Source organism: Pollachius pollachius (genome assembly GCF_949987615.1).
Source record: "Pollachius pollachius genome assembly, chromosome: 11".
Classification (NCBI taxonomy): domain Eukaryota; kingdom Metazoa; phylum Chordata; class Actinopteri; order Gadiformes; family Gadidae; genus Pollachius; species Pollachius pollachius.
Window position 1 is genome coordinate 10,310,535 of NC_136944.1, and position 19,008 is coordinate 10,329,542.

Consider the following 19,008-nt stretch of genomic DNA (forward strand, 5'->3'; position numbering starts at 1 on the left):
GACTTATTAGATTTGAAGGGAAAGTTGTATATTCAAAGAGTTCAGTTTGAGGCAGGATCGACTAAACATCTCATTCGAATAAAAATAACAGGTGTTGGTTGCTTATTCACGTTGCGCTCAGATATACTAAATCGATGTCCATCTCCTAAACATTAACGACAGACAACACAGTTTGTGTAATTTAAGTAATCTACTGGACTTTGTCAATATTCCTAACCCTTGTATGAGGCTTTTCTCTCTGTCCATAGAACAGACTAGGTTTATTAAAGGTGCGTTATTATACGACTACGCTTAGCCTGTAATTGAAAAGCCATTTTACTGCTTGAGCTATTGGCCAATTTAGAATTAAACCTTCTAGTCTTTTAAACCTTCTACAGGTCAACAAACCTTCAAGTCTACATTTCTAACAACTGAAATGCTAAAATAGTGGCGTGTAGTCATGTGCCAATGTGATAATGTAAAAATAAAAAGAACAAAAGCTTTTACGAACAGATTTTCAATCAATGTGCTAAACTATAATGCGCCAGCAACTTATTACAACAACCATGAATAGCCTTCGGGGAAACACTATTTTAAAATTCCAATTCAGACTAGCCTACTCACTTTCAATAAACACAGGCTCCTATCATCACCTTTGAGCTGTCTACGCATTTATTTTTCTGCGAGGTTGACCACCGTATGTTTTAGAGGGGCTGCAATTTAAGGTTATTTCTCTCTGCTACAGACATTCCTGTACATGCGCCAGAGCCCAACCGGACTCCTCCCCCCAGCACAGCGACTTCATAGCACGTAGCAACAGCTGAGCCAATGTACTCACACACCAGGCTCGCTCCTACTGACTGCGGTGCCTGGCAACAGAAAAAGACGTGATGACGTCTCACACAGATTGCGTATTATGGGATGTGCGGAATTAAACATCGGAGAGCGTACACCAGAGAGAGGGGGATATTGCTGGAAAAATAAACAAGGGTTCACAAGGTCTAAAACCAATGGAGCTGTCTGCTGTTGGCGAAAGCGTGTTCGCCGCCGAGTCCATCACGAAACGGCGTATCAGACGGGTAAAACGCTATTCGCCTGCATATGCACTACGTCCACACGGGCTTTTATTTCCTCTTTGTTGCGCAAGCAGTTGTTTGTGCAGCAGCAATGTCAGTGGATCGCGTGTGCATTTGAATAACCACCTCACTGATCCGTTCGCAGGGTCGCTGGGAATATCTGGTGAAATGGAAGGGTTGGTCTCAAAAGTGAGTACAGGGCAGGCTACAGGCTACAGACAGCGGAGCTGCCTGGTCGATCCGACAACTGCAGCGTCTAGGACTGTATCTCATTCTTTTTTACGTATAGTTGTCAATCCGCTTCGCTGTGTTTAACAATGCATAGTTTTTAGACACGTGTGTTGTGTTGTGTGCGACGCCGTTGACGGTGGATGCTAGCTGTTTAGCCCATTTTGGATAGAGCCTCTATCAAATCCACACTAGCAATAGCAGTAATGGCTAAGTTTACACGCACGTCCGTGTCCGCTACGTAGTGGCATAATAACCGTGGTGTTTGCTGCATGTCTGTGTAATCACGAGGTCAGCACGTCTCTGGCGGGGGGTTAATGTGATATGTGGTTATTGTTTTGACCAGGTACAGCACTTGGGAACCCGAGGAAAACATTCTGGACGCACGCCTCTTCGCAGCCTTCGAGGAGAGGTGAGGTTTGACAGCACCAGACTACTAGGCCGCTCGGGAGAATTCATTTAATAACATGATTTATATTAACGTATCCTCTCCTCATTAGGGAGCGGGAAAGAGAACTATTTGGGCCAAAAAAGAGAGGCCCCAAACCCGAGAATTTTTTATTGAAGGTGAGTGGATGTTAATGACAGCCTTTGACAGCTCTTATCGCTAATTGCCCAAAACATGCCATAGGCTATATATCTAAGCCTATTACGGGAGCGATTCTTGCACTGAAATGACTAGGCGTATTTGACGTTGAGGTGCATAATTATGTTTATTCGTTGTCATAAAGCGTTTTACTTTTAGAATGATTTGCGAAGCGAACCAGTTTGAACCCTTTCACCTAAAGCATATTTGTCCCCCTATTGCCGTTTTCCGTAACCGTTAAAGCGCTAACCATAATTATATATGTTTCAGTCTTCAAACAATTCGGACTATATGTATATTGCACTGTCGGACCAATAATTACATTAGCAGATTTTCTTTTTCGTCTCCAGGCCAAAGCCAAAATTAAGCCGTATGAATTCAGGAGAGAGCCGTACAGGGGGATTCAAGTGTCCTATCCCGTTCCAGAGCCAGTCATAACACCGCGAGCTCGCGAGGGTCTGAGGGCTGTCGTCCCCACAATATTTCCACCGAGCACCGTCAATAGAGGGGAGAGTGTAGGCCTACACCAGACGCCGCACGAGCCAGAGAAGAGGTCCAGGCACCTCCAACCACTGCTTCCGTTCACAGGAGGGCCGGAATTGGCCCATGTCCCTAAAAAAAGAGGTCGTAAACCCAAGAAGAAGGTGCAGAGCGGCGAAGACCTCGAGGCGCCTGTAGAATCTGCCAAGCGGAACAGTTTGGAGGAGCAGGTGTTCCACGGCCTGTCTATTACGCAGAGAGATCTCCATCACCGCAGAGAGGCGCCCGATAACGGCCTTCGGCAGTTGACGAGGAAGTTTCAAGAAAAAACGACTATTACGCCAAGGTCCGCACTTGTGCAAAAACAAGCTGTAGGCCCGAATAGAGTATTAATAATCCCAGAGTTCGGAGATCAGCACAAGGCCAACCATGGAAGCCATGGCGCTAGTAACTCAAGCAGGACACATTTTCCTCAGTCCAAAATGAAGCACTTGGTTAAAACGCACAACCACCGGTCTCTGGAGTTTTCATTGGCCAGGGAAAGAAGTCCCGTCCCTGTTAAACCGCCGGAGTCTCGCGAGGGAAAATCCGTCGAGCTTTGGGGTCCGTGGATCACCAAGTTCGACAACGTGATAGTGACAGACGTCACCACAAACCTATTGACAGTCACCATCAAAGAGAGCGCTACTGACAAAGGCTTTTTCAAAAATAGAAGATGAACTGTTTTTGTTATCTGGGTCCACATGTAGTAGCCTAGGCCTTGTAGGCTCATAAACATTTATTTGAGAAGATATCAATTCTACTCTATCAATATATTTTTCTATGTAGCCTACCCTAACTTGTATAGCCTACACATTAAATATTTAATACCTTGCCTAATAAAAGGACAATTTGTATTCATTTGAATGTAACGTGTGCTCTGTTTTTCATTTTCAAAATGTATGCTATTTATATGTGCCATATGCTGTTTTTCTAAAGGAAAATGCACAATAAGGTGGCAAAGTCCTTCACCGACATGGTGTATAAAACTGACATGGTGTAGGACTGCCTCGTGATTATGCAAAAATCAAATACATATAATAGGATAAACATGTCGCCTAATCCATCGGATGTTCGGTCATTTTAAATCAATGATACGCTACGGTTATTAGGTAAACATTGAATTGTTTCGTGTGTGCCAAGTTAAGGCATGTGTTTTGCTATCCAAAAATTAAAATGATTATAACATATATTATATATAAATTATAACTGATTGTAAGCTACATTTTGGAGACGTAGGCCTATTCTAAAAAACGTCGATCTATTAGGGGTCAATGAAACATGGCTTTCTACAATTCATACTTAGACTAGAAGTCGCGGCTGTTTCTTGCCTAATTTTGTAGGTCGGCAAATATAATTAAATGTATTGATCCCAGAATAAATAGAATGTTAACTGTTAATTTCGTTTTATTGAGGGGATATTCATCATTACAGCAACGTAAGTCACAGAGGACAAGCTGTCAGTCATACAATGAAGGAGTCCTCAAACACTATAAACCGAAAACCAGGACCAGTTTCTCTTGAAAAAATATGTTGCGGACTAGTGATAAAAGAGGCAATTGTCTCAGTGAATATATATAAAAATTGCGGTATTTAGCCTAAACCTTCACTTTGAGTCGAGACTTTTACGGTAACTGTCTTATCATAATATATTTAAATGGTTAAATCGAACTAGTGCGTTAGGCCCATATGGTAAGTGTTTCAACTCAAGTTTGAACCCATCAAACTCCCTTTATCTTACTTTGTTCATTCCAAAACTGTATAATGACCATGTCAAAAAATATCTGGCTCCGAACCTTAACCTCTGCGAAGCAATAGCTTCCCCAGACAGGTAAAGAATCTCACCGAGTTTCTGGTTTATTTGATAAATATTTTCCCGCGTTCTTTGATGTTTTCACAGTTTATTATGCCTGAGGTCAACAAGGCATAGGCCTAACTTCTTAATGTTTAGGCCTATTGCACGGATTACAATATTTTGATATTTTCACACAAGTCTATAATTTGTTTTTAATACAGTTGGCCTAAGTTTTGCAGGTGTTTTATGAAGATAAACAAATGCAGTCTAGTCCAATGAAAGGTAGGGATGATCTATAGCTGGCCTTTTGATATTTTGTAGCCACACATCTGACAATATATAATGGCCAAAGCAAATACGAACGATGTAAATATTGCTGTATGACAAGGATATGTTTAAATGTAGTACCTAAGCTCCGGTAGATAAGGGATAAGGGATTTATGTTGAGGGCCACTGAAGAACTGTTTCATTTCATGGACAAAGACTCCATTCATAGGCCCCCCTCGCGATGGGAAGAATGGTGGTGACACGTGATTCCACAGTTGAGCGACTATACGGAGGCGGCATAGTCAACGTTTTAAAATGCAAGCCATATCTCCTGGACTATTTATAGAGACGTTGCCAAGTAAGTTTAGGTTTGTTCCACATTTGCCATGTTCAAGATGTATTATCCACCTGAGCAAACATCTGTCTGACTTCTCTTGTGTGAGTTACATTACTTCCACCTGAAAACTCGTAGAAACAGATTAATTTTCCCATGAGACCGCCAATAGGGCCGAGGGCTGCTGAAAACTCCTTTACAACATTAAATGTTGTTCCTGTCTTTCGACGAGACAGGACATACAATGGTCACCATCGTCGGGAACATCGTCCCCACCAGAGGTCGCCACAAACCAAACAATGAATTGTATTGGAACATTTTAAATAAGGCGGTTAGTAGGCCTACTATATATTGTAATAATATCTAATAGGTCTACTAAAAGATTAGTAGGCCTATGCCTAGACGTGAGAGTTGACCCCTGGTTTTATTTGTATTAGGCATCCACTTTTCTGCAAAACTGTTTTAAGAGAATATCATTTATCAACATTTAATAATAAGATAAACATTTTGAGATGGACCGTCCCGTTATAGGGCTATCTATTGCAGGCGCTCATGTAGAAGAACGTTTAGGCCTTATGTTAAATCAATCATTGTTGTGGTTTAAAAGTTATGCACCCCTTTTTTGGTTTAACCATCAATCACTGGTGGACAGCCTCTTCTACAGACTAACCAATCACAAGCAAATTGCCTCCTAAAATCTCGTAGGGTCTGCCGTTCTGCACAATGAGTGGTAGGCTACGGACGGTAAAGAGGCCTTTCAAATAACACAAGAGAGAGGGGGAGAGGGTGTGCCTTATAGTCGAGTCCCACGACACCCACTATTCAGTCAGCTTCTGCTCGAGTTTCTACTTGTTGCAAACGAAGTTGTATTTCCCAAGTCATGTATTTAACCTTTCTTCGAATCTATTTTGTAGTTCTGTATTTTGGTTGAGATGTCGTCAAGAGAGAGTAGGCCTATATTTACTTTAATACTGGGTCTTCATTTGTGGCATTGTGCCGCCGGTTCGTGCGATTGGTCTGGAAGGTAAGGATAAATTATTTCAAGAAATTGGTTATTTTAAAAAAGTATGATTATTTTGCTTCCTAAAAGCAAAACATTGCTTTGGCAAGACAAAGGCTTATGTGCATGGATTGCATAGGTCTGTGCAACGATTAGGGTATTATCTTAATTAAATATCCGTTAAAAAATATTCATGCTATGGGTTTGTCATTCAAATTCCATACTCTGTTAAAAGATAGGCCTACAAATAAACCTGATCTCAAATAGACCCATAACGCGCTTTCTGCGTTTCCTAGCGATCTGACCCGAGATAACGACTCCAGAACCGTGCGTCAAGTTCGGTTGCGCTGCACCGAGGGCTCCGTGGCGTGGGTTTACCCGGGCCAGGCTCTAAGGGTGGTTCTGGAGCCCAACCTATCCTACGCCAACCACACCACCGTCTGCATCAAACCCTTTCGAGGTTTTCGCCAAGCAAGCGTGTACGTCGAGCGTGCCGGAGTTCTGGAGCTGCTGATCACGGACGCAGGACGCCCGGAGCAGGTGTTCTGTTATCGGGCAGATGGATCGCAGCAACCCGCCATATACATCCAGGTCCATCCGCAGAGGAACCTCAGGCGGCGCACGGAGGGCTTCAGATACGAGCTGATCTGGAATAAGAATATGCCTCCGATCCTAAGCCAGAATGCCAAGCAAAGTAAGTAAACCCTATATACATTTGTTTGCGTCATTTAAAAAATAGCCCCAAAAATATTATTTTTTGGAACAATCCTCATTCCTTAAGTAATCATTCCGTTGTTAAGATGACGATTCAGAATAATTATCTTCATAATGGAATGAAACATTGATGTAAGTTAATATCTTTTTAATGGTTTCTGTGGTGTACAGAAACCATTAAAACTGATCTGTAGATCGTCTGATCCAATCTTGGTTAAACTATAGCAGATAATGGCCGACCTTGTTAGGAGTCATCACCATGACTTCACACAGACTATTTGAATATGGTGATCAGGGACCAGAGTTCCCATGCTTGCAAAGACCACTGCCCGTTGCCAAACCACAGAGGCCCTCAATTGCAAATATTGAAGAGATTCTTCAAATTCCCCATCATTGTTTATGCGTGTTGGCATTTAAGCTCGCTTGCATGTTTCTGCTCAGTGATTACAGCCAGATGCCCTCTTCCACTTTTCCGTCTGTCTGGTCGTTTCTCGGCATTGACAGAGTGACAGGGTAGAATATGACTAATTCACCTTCACATTCTCCACTCTCCCACCGGGTCTTTAGGTTCAGCCTGGAACAAAAGGAGAGCACATTTTGGGTCAGGACTAACCAATTATTTTGATGCTAGACTGTTCGTAGAGTAGTGAGCAGGACAAACTCATTCCTTCGTGTCTGACCCTTAGTTGCTTCCCACATTTGCAGATGCAGGAGACACACAGACGTATTGGAGTGAGCTGGATTCCTCTAACTGTCTGTGTGATGATTGGTCTGCTATAGATTTGATAATGTTGTACCAAACCCTGTTTGTTTGATCTTGTTGATTATTTTCCGCCTCCAACAGACTCATGCCAGCCTTGCAATGACACAGAGCTCTTAATGGCCATCTGCAACGGTGACTTTGGTGGGTATATATTCAACCAAGACACAATACTTCACCCTACCTATCTTCAATATCCATAGTCCTCCGATATAAGCACTAATGCAACCTTATTTTCTGCCTTTTAAATACATGATGGGAGTTGCGGTTATATACACACTCATCAAAATACCAGCATCGAGTGCAAAGCTTATCAATTCAAACCCCAGAATTTTTTGGGGGTTTGATGAACACCTTTAAATGCTGATTAATACACCTTTAAGACTAACAATGAGCTATCCGAAACATAACTTAATATAAATATGCAGTTTGTTACAATAGGCTCCATACTCAGTGGGTAGTATGGATCCCTTGTATGTTGTCTTTTAGAAGTGAATGTTTATGCGCCTCTGTTCTTTGGTTCTTTCCAGTAATTCGGGGCTTCATCAAAAGTGTGTCCCATGACCCGGAGCGGCAGACGTCGTCGGTGGAGGTGTCGGGGGGAAGAATCTACCGGCAGCGTAGTGGCGTCTTTATACAGGAAGCGGCCCCCACCACCGTCGTGGGGGGATCCCCAGCCCCTGGCGCCCCCTGGTGTGGGCGGGTCCGCGTGCCGCTGCAGTGCCATGTGAAGACGGGTGCCGGAGAATTCTTGTTCACCGGAACGGAACACTTTGGGGAAGCCTGGTTGGGCTGTGCGCCGCGGTACAACGACTTCCTGTCCCTGTATCGGGCGGCCTGGGAGGCACGGCGACATTTCTGTGACTTCCCGTTGGACTGAGTTTGGTTGTTAAGGTGGTTGTCTGCATCTGGGCGCTTTAGTTTCTGTTTAAGTCGAAACAATCAACCAGTATTTACTGGTTAAGGCGTTCAAATGGAAATACACTAGATCTCAGACAGAGGAATGGGTGGGTTGGACTTTTGTTTTTATTATTAAACAACCCCATAACAGTTCTTTCTTTGGATTAAGGGTGGAGCAGAGGTGGGGGGGTCACCATTATAGTGTCAGGGTTGCCATGGTGTTGTCCTCACTGGCAGAGATTAAGCCGTCGAAGGCTCCGCTGAGGACGCGTTGCAGAGACATGACACGTGAGTTACTTAGATCTGTGTTTGTCCTGGGAAAACTAACTGCCAGTGTCTCTAAACTCTGAACTCTGAAAGGCTGGATTTAAGCGTGCCAATGATTTAAACTTCCATATAAGTTTCTAAGTTGTTATTTCTTATTTTCACTGGGGCTTTTTTCAGTGGGTATTCTAGTTCTGTATATTTATGTCAGTTTGGATTTATATTGTGGTAATTGCATGATGTCTGATGTCAGTGCTGCTACAGGGGAGGAATAATGTTTACATTGTAGGATTGTCAAAGTTTGTAATACAAAGACACTGGGTTGGTTTCTGTAAAGTGATGATGATGATTTAGTCCAGGGATGAAGAAAATGACATGGATCGTCACAATGATGTAAACATAGGCACATTAAACCAAAAAGTCATGGATTGTTTTTTCTACTTATATTCTGCGTCCTAAAGATTGTGTCCTTAAGACACATTTTGGTATTGGTTCAATTAATTATTTCTGCTGATTAGCTAAACCGCATACCAGCTCATCAGTTTTAAAATGGTTGATTCAAGGATTTATATGTTATCAGTCCCAATGCAGAAATTCATTAAAGACCATTGAAAGTCAATTTTCATTCATCCTTTTTTTTTTTTTTTTTTTACCGAAGCAAGAAATCCAGCCGTTCAATTAATGTGTAATTGAGTGTTTAGAATTGAAGACGAGCTCATGAACAGTGGATAAAAATCTGACTTTCATGAGACTCGACCCCCGCCCCCACCCCCCCTCGCCAGTCAATCCCCCAGGAACTGAATGCCTTGCTGGCTGCTCCCCCTCTGCACTCACACACACACACACACACACACACACACACACACACACACACACACACACACACACACACACACACACACACACACACACACACACACACACACACACACACAGCTCTATATAATAGTTTATAATCGCTGCTTTATGAAGACAATGGGCTTCCGGAACAGAAGCAAACTAGACAGCCCTTCTCTGTATCTTAGTCCTCCCAATCAGGCCATGTAATAACAATATCAATGACATCATTTATTTATGTGATGCGCCTATAACCAGCAGAGACCTTAGCACTAAGTAAACTGAACCAAACGCTTTTCTTCTGGGATTGTGTGGCTCAGAATCACAACCAAAATGTAATTTGAATAGTTGAATAGACAGATGCGGGGCCCCACCTTCAAAATCCAGGGTCCCTCCCCCTTGCCCTCCCCCAGAAGAAAGGAACAATTAATGGATGCTTAAAGCCACTGCTTTCTTAGCCCCTGCTAACTCTTCTCCTTGGCTGAGCAGCTCTCACAAATTGGAGTGCTGAACTTTTTATTGGAGCTAAATGGCCGCCAATGAAAGTGTTAATGTCTTGGCGGTGTATGGGGCCCCCAACAATGGGCCCTGCGGTGACAAGGCCTCAAGCAGACATAATGACCATTGTCACAGCTGCTGTCATCTCCAAACCATCAGGGGTCATGGACCTGACGAGCCCGGGCTCCCATCAAGACTCAGTAGTCATACCATTCCCCCTATTTGTCTGGCTGTCTCTCTCTCTCTCGCTCTCTCTTTCTATCCATAATCATTATCTCTTGCTTCTCAATATATTCTTGTTGTTAATTTTCTTAATTTATTTTCCCTCCAGGGTTGATGAAGTTATCTTGGCTCTTATGTATTTTGTTGTAAAATTCTACATATGCTATATATTATGCACAATAAACACATTTCTCTTTTCAAGTTTTAGAGGTATATCAGAAATGTATATGCAAGTCTCATGTTTCATCCCATCCTGGTTCTCTTATCTTCTAATAAAGGATAAGAAAGTGATAAAATAGACATCACTAAAGGTGAACAGATCAAACCACTGCTGTTAGGGAAGGGAAACCAATCAACAAAAATATCCTGCATAACTGATATCCGGCCACATGCATTGAGAGACATTAACTAAATGAAGGAACTAAATTAAAACCTTTCTCAGGATCACTCCCGCCCTCGGTAGAGGAGGGGTGTAATTGTATTATATATTATTCTATATTATACTGGAAAGCTTGTCAAAGCTACTCTCTATAGTCTGGGAACGCAGCCGGCTCTTATGGGGAATCTGCTCCAACAGCATTCAACTGGAGCCCCCTTGGACGGCACACTAGCAGGAGTCCAACCCGGTCTCTGAGAGGGGCCTGCGGGGGGGGGGGGGGTAATTGGTTTATCCCAGTGCCAGGGCCTGCTTTTCCATGTGGGCCACTGCTGTGTGGAGGTCTGGGGGTACAATATACAAACAGCATGATGCCCTCTGGGACTGCCTGGGCATTCTCAGCCTTTATGAATGTGGACCCAGACTGGGTTAGCAGCAGGGGCACCCCGCCTGGAGACTCAGGAGGAGAGGCTTCTTTGGTTGAAAGGAATCACCATTTGGTGCCTTTTCTCCGGGTAGCTTGGGTTTGTGTTGTCGAATATCGGTTGCATGGTGATTCGATTTGCCGAGCGAAGAGGGTTTTTAACTCTGAAACCTTTTTCTTTCCTCGTACGTCGTCTTTTATTCACACGACAAGATAAATACGTTTGTCTGCACTTCTTTTGGAGGCATGAGTCCCCGTGTGTTACGCCTGGTGGACTGGCTCTGGGGGTATTTCAATAGGCTTGTGTAATGACAGACTTTGTTAAGAGATTTCTTGAATTTAACAATAAACTATTTGGATTTGTTTAATTTGACTATCATCGCTGCTGTGTTAACACCTATAGTGTGATCTGAAACATAGTGGATTGTACCTCGCTATTTAACAATGCTTTATGAGTCATACAGACTTTATATAAGCTTTAAGTTAGCAGCAATCACAATCTGCTTATAAAGAAAAAGAAAAATCGACACAACATACACACACAATCATTTATCATGTATCATGCATTCAAAAGTAGACTAGTAGTAGAAAAAGACGGACCAAAAATGACCAATTTGACAATAAATACACGTCATGATGTCATCACTTCATAATAATGCATGTGTCTCTGTCTCCCAGCAGAAGCCTGATCCCAAAAGACTGCATCTGCAACAAGCAACACACATACAGATACACACACACACACACACACACAGACACACACAAACACACACACACACACACACACACACACACTCACTCAAACACGCACACACACGCACACACACACACACACACGCACACACACACACACACACACATTGTATTGTACAGTCTCTGAGAACTGTAAACAATAGATATTTGCACGAAAACGTTATACCTCATATATTATTTAACACCTAGACCCATATATGCTCTATTATCTTTTTCAAATATATATATATTTATCATCAGCTCATTCAATGTACATAGTGCTATAGATATGTGATAATGTGCAGAGGCGATGTTCTCCTGATGGTGTGCTGTGCTTTAACCTACGGGACCAAGGGGGTGGCGAGCCCACCCGCCCCCCTCCGAAGGGACCAACACCCGGTGGTACGACCAGTACTCGCTTACCAGAGCTGGTCCGAAGGCTCTCGCCAGGTTCAGACTGGTAACCGATACACCGCCGCTGGACATACAATCATAGAGTCAAACAATAATAGCAATACAAAAAATATAAGAAGAATACTTGTAAGACGTTTGCGGAATTGAGTGTGTACCACCAAGGCCCAGCCTGCGTTGGAGAGAGGCCGCGGTTCAGAAAGGCAACTTCAAACCAATGCATCCATATTTGACCGCCTAGGCTATGAGGTTTTGACGTAAGGTTTTGTAACGTTGTACCTGTTTAAAATCGGAGACGTGTATATATTTCACTTTAAAATGTGTATCTCTGCCGTCTTTGGCCACATTGCTATGAATTTATCCCCATATTGTCCCACAGTCACCTGGTAGGCCTACAGGCGTGCCAAGTTTGCAGCTTTTACCAACTCCAGCATCAAATCAGTTTGAGTGTTGACGTTTGGAGTTGTGGTCATTGCATCCTATCCAAATGTTCTGACCATATGGGTTGTGAACTGAACGTTTTTCATCATCACGCATGGTGCATGTGTGCTTACATGTCTCATACATATTGCACCTTCCTACTGGTAATGACAGCCTGTTAAAATCATAAACTTCCAGGCCTTATTATAGAGCCTCCCACGGCTTAATACGGCACATCCTTTGATTCCATTACTCATTTTACAAGTAAAAGCCTGCCTATTTTTTGCTAAATATGTCAGGACTAATTATAATACTAACAAATACATTAGGGTTCTTACCTTTTTTCCGTAATAAACCAATTTTATAGATACAAATTATATTTGAAAAAATTGATAAAATTATTAATACAATTAATATAAATAAATACAATTAAGATGTACCTCAATTAGGCCTGCATGCTACTCATCACTGCACCACATGCTCCTCCAATCCCATGCGTGAACCTACAGTAATAACAGCACAGTGTCATCACAGGACGTCCTCGTACCCGGAGCAGTGATACACTCAATGATAGCACCAAGCAGCAGCACCATGGCGACCAGGCAGGTCATGGCCTCTCCCCGAACAGGGCGCCCACTAGCTGCTCCTCAGACTGCGGCAGGGTGAAAGCCGCGCCCTAGGCCTTGCCATAGTTCTCCGCCGAGGTCATCGCCTCCGGAGCCAATGTAAGCCAATCAGTGACACCGTGTGAAGAGGTCATTGAGAAGTCACAGAGATCAAATCATGAAGAACAACGGGTATATACATCGTCAAGTATTCATTGGGTGATTAGAAGTAAAGATGGTGAAGATAATACGGTATACTCTTTAACCCTAAACCCTGAAACGTTTATGGTTTGTAAACATGATGTGGCCGGAGCCATCCAAGACCTCCCCTTTGCTATGAAGCCCCGAGGACCCCTCCCAGTAGCTGGCTGAGCAGGTAGGGCGCCACCATGCACATCTCCACTGCCAGGGTAAAGGGGGGGGGGGGGGGGGGAGAGAGAGCAAGGGAGGAGGAGAGAGAGAGAGAGAGAGACAGAGAGAGACAGAGAGAGAAAGGGGGGGGGGGGGGGTAAGAGGGATTGTTATTCTTAATTTATTTTTATAATCAAAGTAATAATTACAATAACTAAATAAAGACAATAGTATTATAAATTTTCTTCTGTGGGAACTTAACTACTAAGTCACACAGTGACTCATAAAAGCACGTTTTAGGGTAGGCCTATGTTATAATTTTTTCCTGAAGATTGACAGCTTGTAGACGCTCAACCACTGAGAGAAAAAAAAAACGGCACCTCTGAAACAATGCAACAAAATCATCATCTAATCAGCTTAGTAGCCTATAAGAAAAAAAGAGCTTGACTTGATAAAACCTCAACTTAAAACATAAACCTATATAACTGATCGCGGTGGGTTCCAATGGTTCAACTCTCCGCCATGCACGCCACCATGGCGGCCACGGCCAGCCCATGCACGAGCGCCGGAACGCAAAGAACCGTGGTGCCCACGAGCTCCGCCAGGCAGCGCGGGTGAACTAGCCTTCGCGTTCGTAGACGTTGCACCGCCATTCCGCGTGCTTATTTAAGTTACCGGCCAGTAGGCTATCCCTTGGATTTCATCCATCTCCAACTTCTTCACCTCCGCAATTGTATACACAGAGTCTGGGGGAGCGAGATAGAGAGAGACAAAAGGGATCATGAAGCCCATATAGGTTTATATGTCCAAATATCCTTGCTTCTGGGTTCCGGCACCTGACCTTTTCAGAACTCAAGGGTTTAAACTCACCAGATAAGGATCAGGTTGGTTATGTGACCCACAGGTCATCAGTTTTGTAAGTGTAGAAATCAGTTTCGTAAGATGTACAGAAGTCAGAATTTATATAGAAGAAAGGGAGCAAAAATAGATGTAGGCCTAACAAACAGACAGACACCCCTGAACTGTACAGAGAGATTTCAATCCATTCAAGGTTTATGGATTCAGAAATGGGATCACAAATTATTAATGAATTGTGCTCTTAAGTTAGTTAGCACTTCAATTTGTGTGCTGCTTCTGCTGATTATTGCTTCTTTGGTTTACCGACTTACCTGAAAAAAATAAATTTAGCAAAAAAGATTTGCCTTTGAATAGCAATTATGGAGAACAAAGACCGCAAGGTAAATTAAGTAATAGATGTCAACGTACGATCGTGAAGCAAACAGCCACTAAGGTGCTTTTAAATCCGGATCTAGCATGCAAATATCCTGTAGAATACGATACCAATGTATTGTGTCTGTCTCAATGTTTGCATAAGCAGTTCGACTTATCTTTCCATAGAGATAGAGCTTTAAATATGTGTTCACGGGTGATAGTTACCTAGAAAGATGCAATATAAGAAATGATTGACTAATCATTAATGCAGCCTAGCCTAGTAGGCCTATATGATAAATAAATTAGAATAGACCAAATCTTGATGTCTTTAAATGTTACCTATGAAGTCAAGCCTGAATTGGAATTAAAGAAATGCAGTTATTGATTTATTTAAAAAAGTTTATTTAACACAAATACATATATCCTAAAACAATGAAGAAGAAAGACATGGTACAGATAAAGGCCTATGGTTGGGGTTAGAGATTGTGTTAAATGTACTCGAAAAAAATCAGTCATAATAAAATCAGATTTGAAGCTGTACATTTTATATAATAATGCAAGAGAGTAAAAACAGTAAAATTAAGGTTGATTATTTCAGCAGCACTCGGATCTTCTCGTCACCTAGCAACAGCCTAAAAAAAGATGACATCAAACTACGTGTCACAAACGTATAATTATAATACAAATAATCACCCAACTTACTATTCACTTTAGACTACACATCTCAAAATTAGCGATGTGCGCAGAGTATGAAAGTGTGTTTGTGTGTGTGTGTGTGCATAAAATATGTTATCTTTAACATATTTTATGGTTAGTACATATTTATCAATAATCGTAAATGTTATCATTCTTTAAGTCAATCAAATACAAAACATGCTGATACTGAAGTTCATAAAAACACCCTGTGAGTAGGATTCAGAAATATTACCAAAGATCACAGTTATGTAGTATTCACCAATTAAGAACCAAGCAGATTATTTTAAAGGGAATTGGCTCCAAAGGGAGGGAATCTGGATGGGCCCTGATGGGTTGATCGCTTTGCACTGGGATGCCTACAGGTAGTGGACGTTGGCGTACGAACCAGCAACCGTTCAGCCAGGAGGTACACAAACTAAAACCACTAGACTCTTCTGGCTATCCAGGACTACGGATTACTCCAATATAAGTGTTTCAAATAACGTGATTTAAGTAAAGTCCCATAAAGTAAGTTCAAGCCTGCCATCTTTATATTTTTCCAAAAATCATCCATACATTTTAGAATAATCAAGCAAGCAGTTGTATTTATCCCTCTTATAATGGTTAGAAAGCACCAAGATGAAGGCATTGATATCCTGTGACACCCTCCTACAGAGGGATGAAGACGGGGGTTGGACTGCACCTTATAGTGCTGCCGGTGAGTAGGGCACCACCCATGGGTCCGACCCAGTAGATCCAGTGGTAGCTCCAGTAGTTTGCCATCACAGCTGGGCCGAATGCCCGTGCTGGGTTCATACAAGCCCCTGAAACTGCACCTCTATGAGGGTAAACATGAACAGAGACAGCAACACACACACACACACACACACACACACACACACACACACACCACAAACACACACACACCACACACAGAAACACACACACACACACACACCACACACACACACACACTCACAGACACATAGAACCAAACAAACACACACACACATACCCACGCACACTCATACAGACAGAAATCCACAACACACACACAAGCACACATTTCACTGTAATTCAAGTATTGAAGTCGGTTTGGCTGCCACAGCATAAAAGATTTCTTGCAGCATTAAACATTCTGAAGAAAATATGTGTGGTTGCATAAGGGACCACACAGCATCTATTGGCCTATCATTTGTTGTTGGCATAGCTTTTGCTTTTCCATTACTTATTATTACGGTTTTTCAAAGATATTCCAAAACGTTCAAAAACAGACAACATAGTGCGTACTTATTTATGTAATGTCCGCTGTCGGTTTTAAACCCAGAAGCTTATGCTATGAGTTAAAATAGCTGACCAATCTTTTCTTGTGATCATCTCCTCTCCTCAGTTGCCTCTATTTCTAAGTGCTTTACAGTGCCTTTAATTAAAAATATGAATGATTAAGTATACTTAATTTTAAGTGTACTTCAATGTGTATTGTGCATACATTTTCTGCACCCACAATATTAGGGTTATGAAGTGTGGTGGCATGTGAAGCCCTTGCTTTGAGACTATGACTATGGACAATACCAATAACGTGGACTTGACTTGAAAAATTGTCTGTACGTGTAATTCTTTTGTTCATGATGACTGAATAAGAAACTCACCCTGCCAGAATGTCCACAGTAACAGTGAGCCCTATGCAGAGAGGAGCCAGAAAGCTGTGGGTGCGCTTGTTAACGGCCCCCATGCACACTACCATGGTGAGAAACAGGGTCATGACCACCTCCGCAACCGTGGCCTGGCCGATCTGGCCTTCCCCCTGCACCACGTTGAATGCTGCTCCAGAAGAGTTGTCAAAGTTCTCCACCGAAGAGATCGTCTAGACACGGAGAAGGAGTGATAGAGTCCCTATTTCACCTCTGGGATGATTAAAGTACTTTTCAATAAAATTAGTAATTTAAAAACCTGTATCTATATGTAATAATAATTCATAGACAAATGATACTGTGAGAAGAGTTTATGTGTAATGAAGTGGTTAGGCTAGGGTTATACATTTCTGTGTATATTAGCTGCATGTAATACATACATTATATGTCTACAGATGCTGTATTTGAATTTTACAGCAATGTTACAGCATCTTTTTAATACATTTTTAATTAGTTACTAAGTAACTACTAAATAAGTTACTAACTAAATAAGTAATAAATACTTATTACTTATTTTCAATGTATGGCTAATATATATAAAAAATCGGTATATCTTAAATCTTTAACCCTTGTATTTTTTTGCTCTTTAACTACTTACCTTATTTGCCTTGTTTAGCATTTTGTCACACTAATTTTAAAAGGTGTTATATAAATATTATTATATTAATATGTGAAATGTCTAATATGAATTCTGCTTATGTCAGTAGATTGACACCAGAGATCGTTGGATGTCAAAGCTAAGCTGAGTCTCTGTATCATGGCCCAATTAGGTTTGGGTCTAAAGTTTTAAGCACACTATATCTGCAAAGAACACACTTTTCAATGTCTTTTATGTAGTTTATGACATAGTGGTCACCCCAACTATTACCATAGCCAGGCCAGCTCCTATCATGCCCCCACAGAGCTGGGCCAGTATGTAGGGCAGCAGAAGGTAGACGTTGAGACCCCCGATCATGAAGACCGATACTGACACCGCAGGGTTGAAGTGACCCCCGCTGCAGGGACAGACACATGGTTCATACGGCATTACATACTGTGATGGATAGAAAGACAGAGATCAGCAAATAAAGACAAAGATGAAGAAACAGAAAAATAGTTCAATGGAGTTGACGCACAGACATACAGACTGAAAGGCAGATAGATAGGCAGACAGATAAATACAGTAGGAAGACAGATCCAGTAGATAGACGGACAGAAAGACAGACATATTGACAGATAGATGGATAGACAACGATAGATTTATACAGCAGATCGATGGTTCAAGTATAGCCGGAAGGAGACGCAGACAGATGGACAGACAGAGATAGACAGAGTAGATAGATACATTAGATAGACACAGAGACAGACAGACAGTAATTCAGTCAGAGAGACAAACAGAGAGACAGACAGATAGATACAGCAAAAAGATAGATACAGATGAAAGAACAAACAGACAGAAAGACAGACAGACAGACAGACAGACAGACAGACAGACAGACAGACAGACAGACAGACAGAGAGACAGAAAGACAGTCCACCTAATCTCTCCCAGCACGGCGATGACGACGGCCAGCGCCAGGCCGTGCGCCAGGGCCGGCTGCAGCCGCCCCGTTCCCTCCGTGTTCTCCATGACCGACAGGCAGCCGGCGAAGATGAACAAGGTGGAGCCCAGGAGCTCGGCCAGACATGGCTGGCCGAAGTGCAGGAACGCCCGGGGCCACTTACCACCAGCGCCGGCCCTCTCGGGCGGCTGCACCACCTGCACCTCGGGCACGGCCAGGTCGTAGGAGTCCATCTGCTTTGAATCCTTGGAGGACATGGTGGGGAGCAAGAGCTGCAGAACCTGGCCCGTGTGTGTGTGCGGGGCATTCATGATGATGAAGGGGGTTGGGGAGGATAGGGTGAGATAAGGGAAGGTGGAGCCAGGAAGGACAATCTGGACTCTGAAGGTGTCATGGGAGGATCATTATTATCGGATATCGACAAATTATTCAGGACGAATATATATTTTTCTTTCATCTTCAATTATTTAGGATTTGTATTTTTCTTTCATGAGTTTTTTTTTTTTGTTTAAGCATTTCATGGCCATTCATTGAACCATAAAGAAAAACATAAAGATACTTAGCAAAGTGTCAGAAGGTTATCACCACAAG

The 19,008-nt window shown here is 42.5% G+C and overlaps 3 protein-coding genes across 3 annotated transcripts; 2 read left to right on the plus strand and 1 right to left on the minus strand.

Moving 5' to 3' along the window:
* Window positions 1-899: 899 nt before the first annotated feature.
* cbx8a (chromobox homolog 8a (Pc class homolog, Drosophila)) lies at window positions 900-3,226 on the plus strand. Its single transcript, XM_079746571.1, has 5 exons — window positions 900-1,058; window positions 1,201-1,244; window positions 1,630-1,695; window positions 1,784-1,850; window positions 2,220-3,226. Exons 1-5 carry the CDS (start codon window positions 990-992, stop codon window positions 3,066-3,068), a joined length of 1,095 nt encoding a protein of 364 aa, XP_079602697.1. The 5' UTR covers window positions 900-989; the 3' UTR covers window positions 3,069-3,226.
* A 2,490-nt stretch (window positions 3,227-5,716) lies between these two features.
* LOC307082395 (meteorin-like protein) lies at window positions 5,717-8,214 on the plus strand (the record flags this gene model as incomplete). The annotated part of the gene is made up of 4 exons (XM_079745951.1): window positions 5,717-5,808; window positions 6,081-6,478; window positions 7,343-7,402; window positions 7,789-8,214. 4 exons carry the CDS (start codon window positions 5,717-5,719, stop codon window positions 8,136-8,138), a joined length of 900 nt encoding a protein of 299 aa, XP_079602077.1. The 3' UTR covers window positions 8,139-8,214.
* A 6,885-nt stretch (window positions 8,215-15,099) lies between these two features.
* Window positions 15,100-18,674, minus strand: LOC307082921 (aquaporin-8-like; the record flags this gene model as incomplete). The annotated part of the gene is made up of 5 exons (XM_079746667.1): window positions 15,100-15,142; window positions 15,889-16,023; window positions 16,835-17,049; window positions 17,745-17,871; window positions 18,394-18,674. 5 exons carry the CDS (start codon window positions 18,672-18,674, stop codon window positions 15,100-15,102), a joined length of 801 nt encoding a protein of 266 aa, XP_079602793.1.
* Window positions 18,675-19,008: the final 334 nt, after the last annotated feature.

What these genes read in the sequence shown, in the direction of transcription:
- cbx8a (XM_079746571.1), top strand. Translation starts at nt 990, where the DNA reads ATGGAGCTGTCTGCTGTTGGCGAAAGCGTGTTCGCCGCCGAGTCCATC. An exon ending in TGGAAGGGTTGGTCTCAAAA is followed by an intron (nt 1,245 to 1,629) that starts GTGAGTACAGGG and finishes TGTTTTGACCAG; the next exon opens with GTACAGCACTTGGGAACCCG. An exon ending in CCGAGAATTTTTTATTGAAG is followed by an intron (nt 1,851 to 2,219) that starts GTGAGTGGATGT and finishes TTTCGTCTCCAG; the next exon opens with GCCAAAGCCAAAATTAAGCC.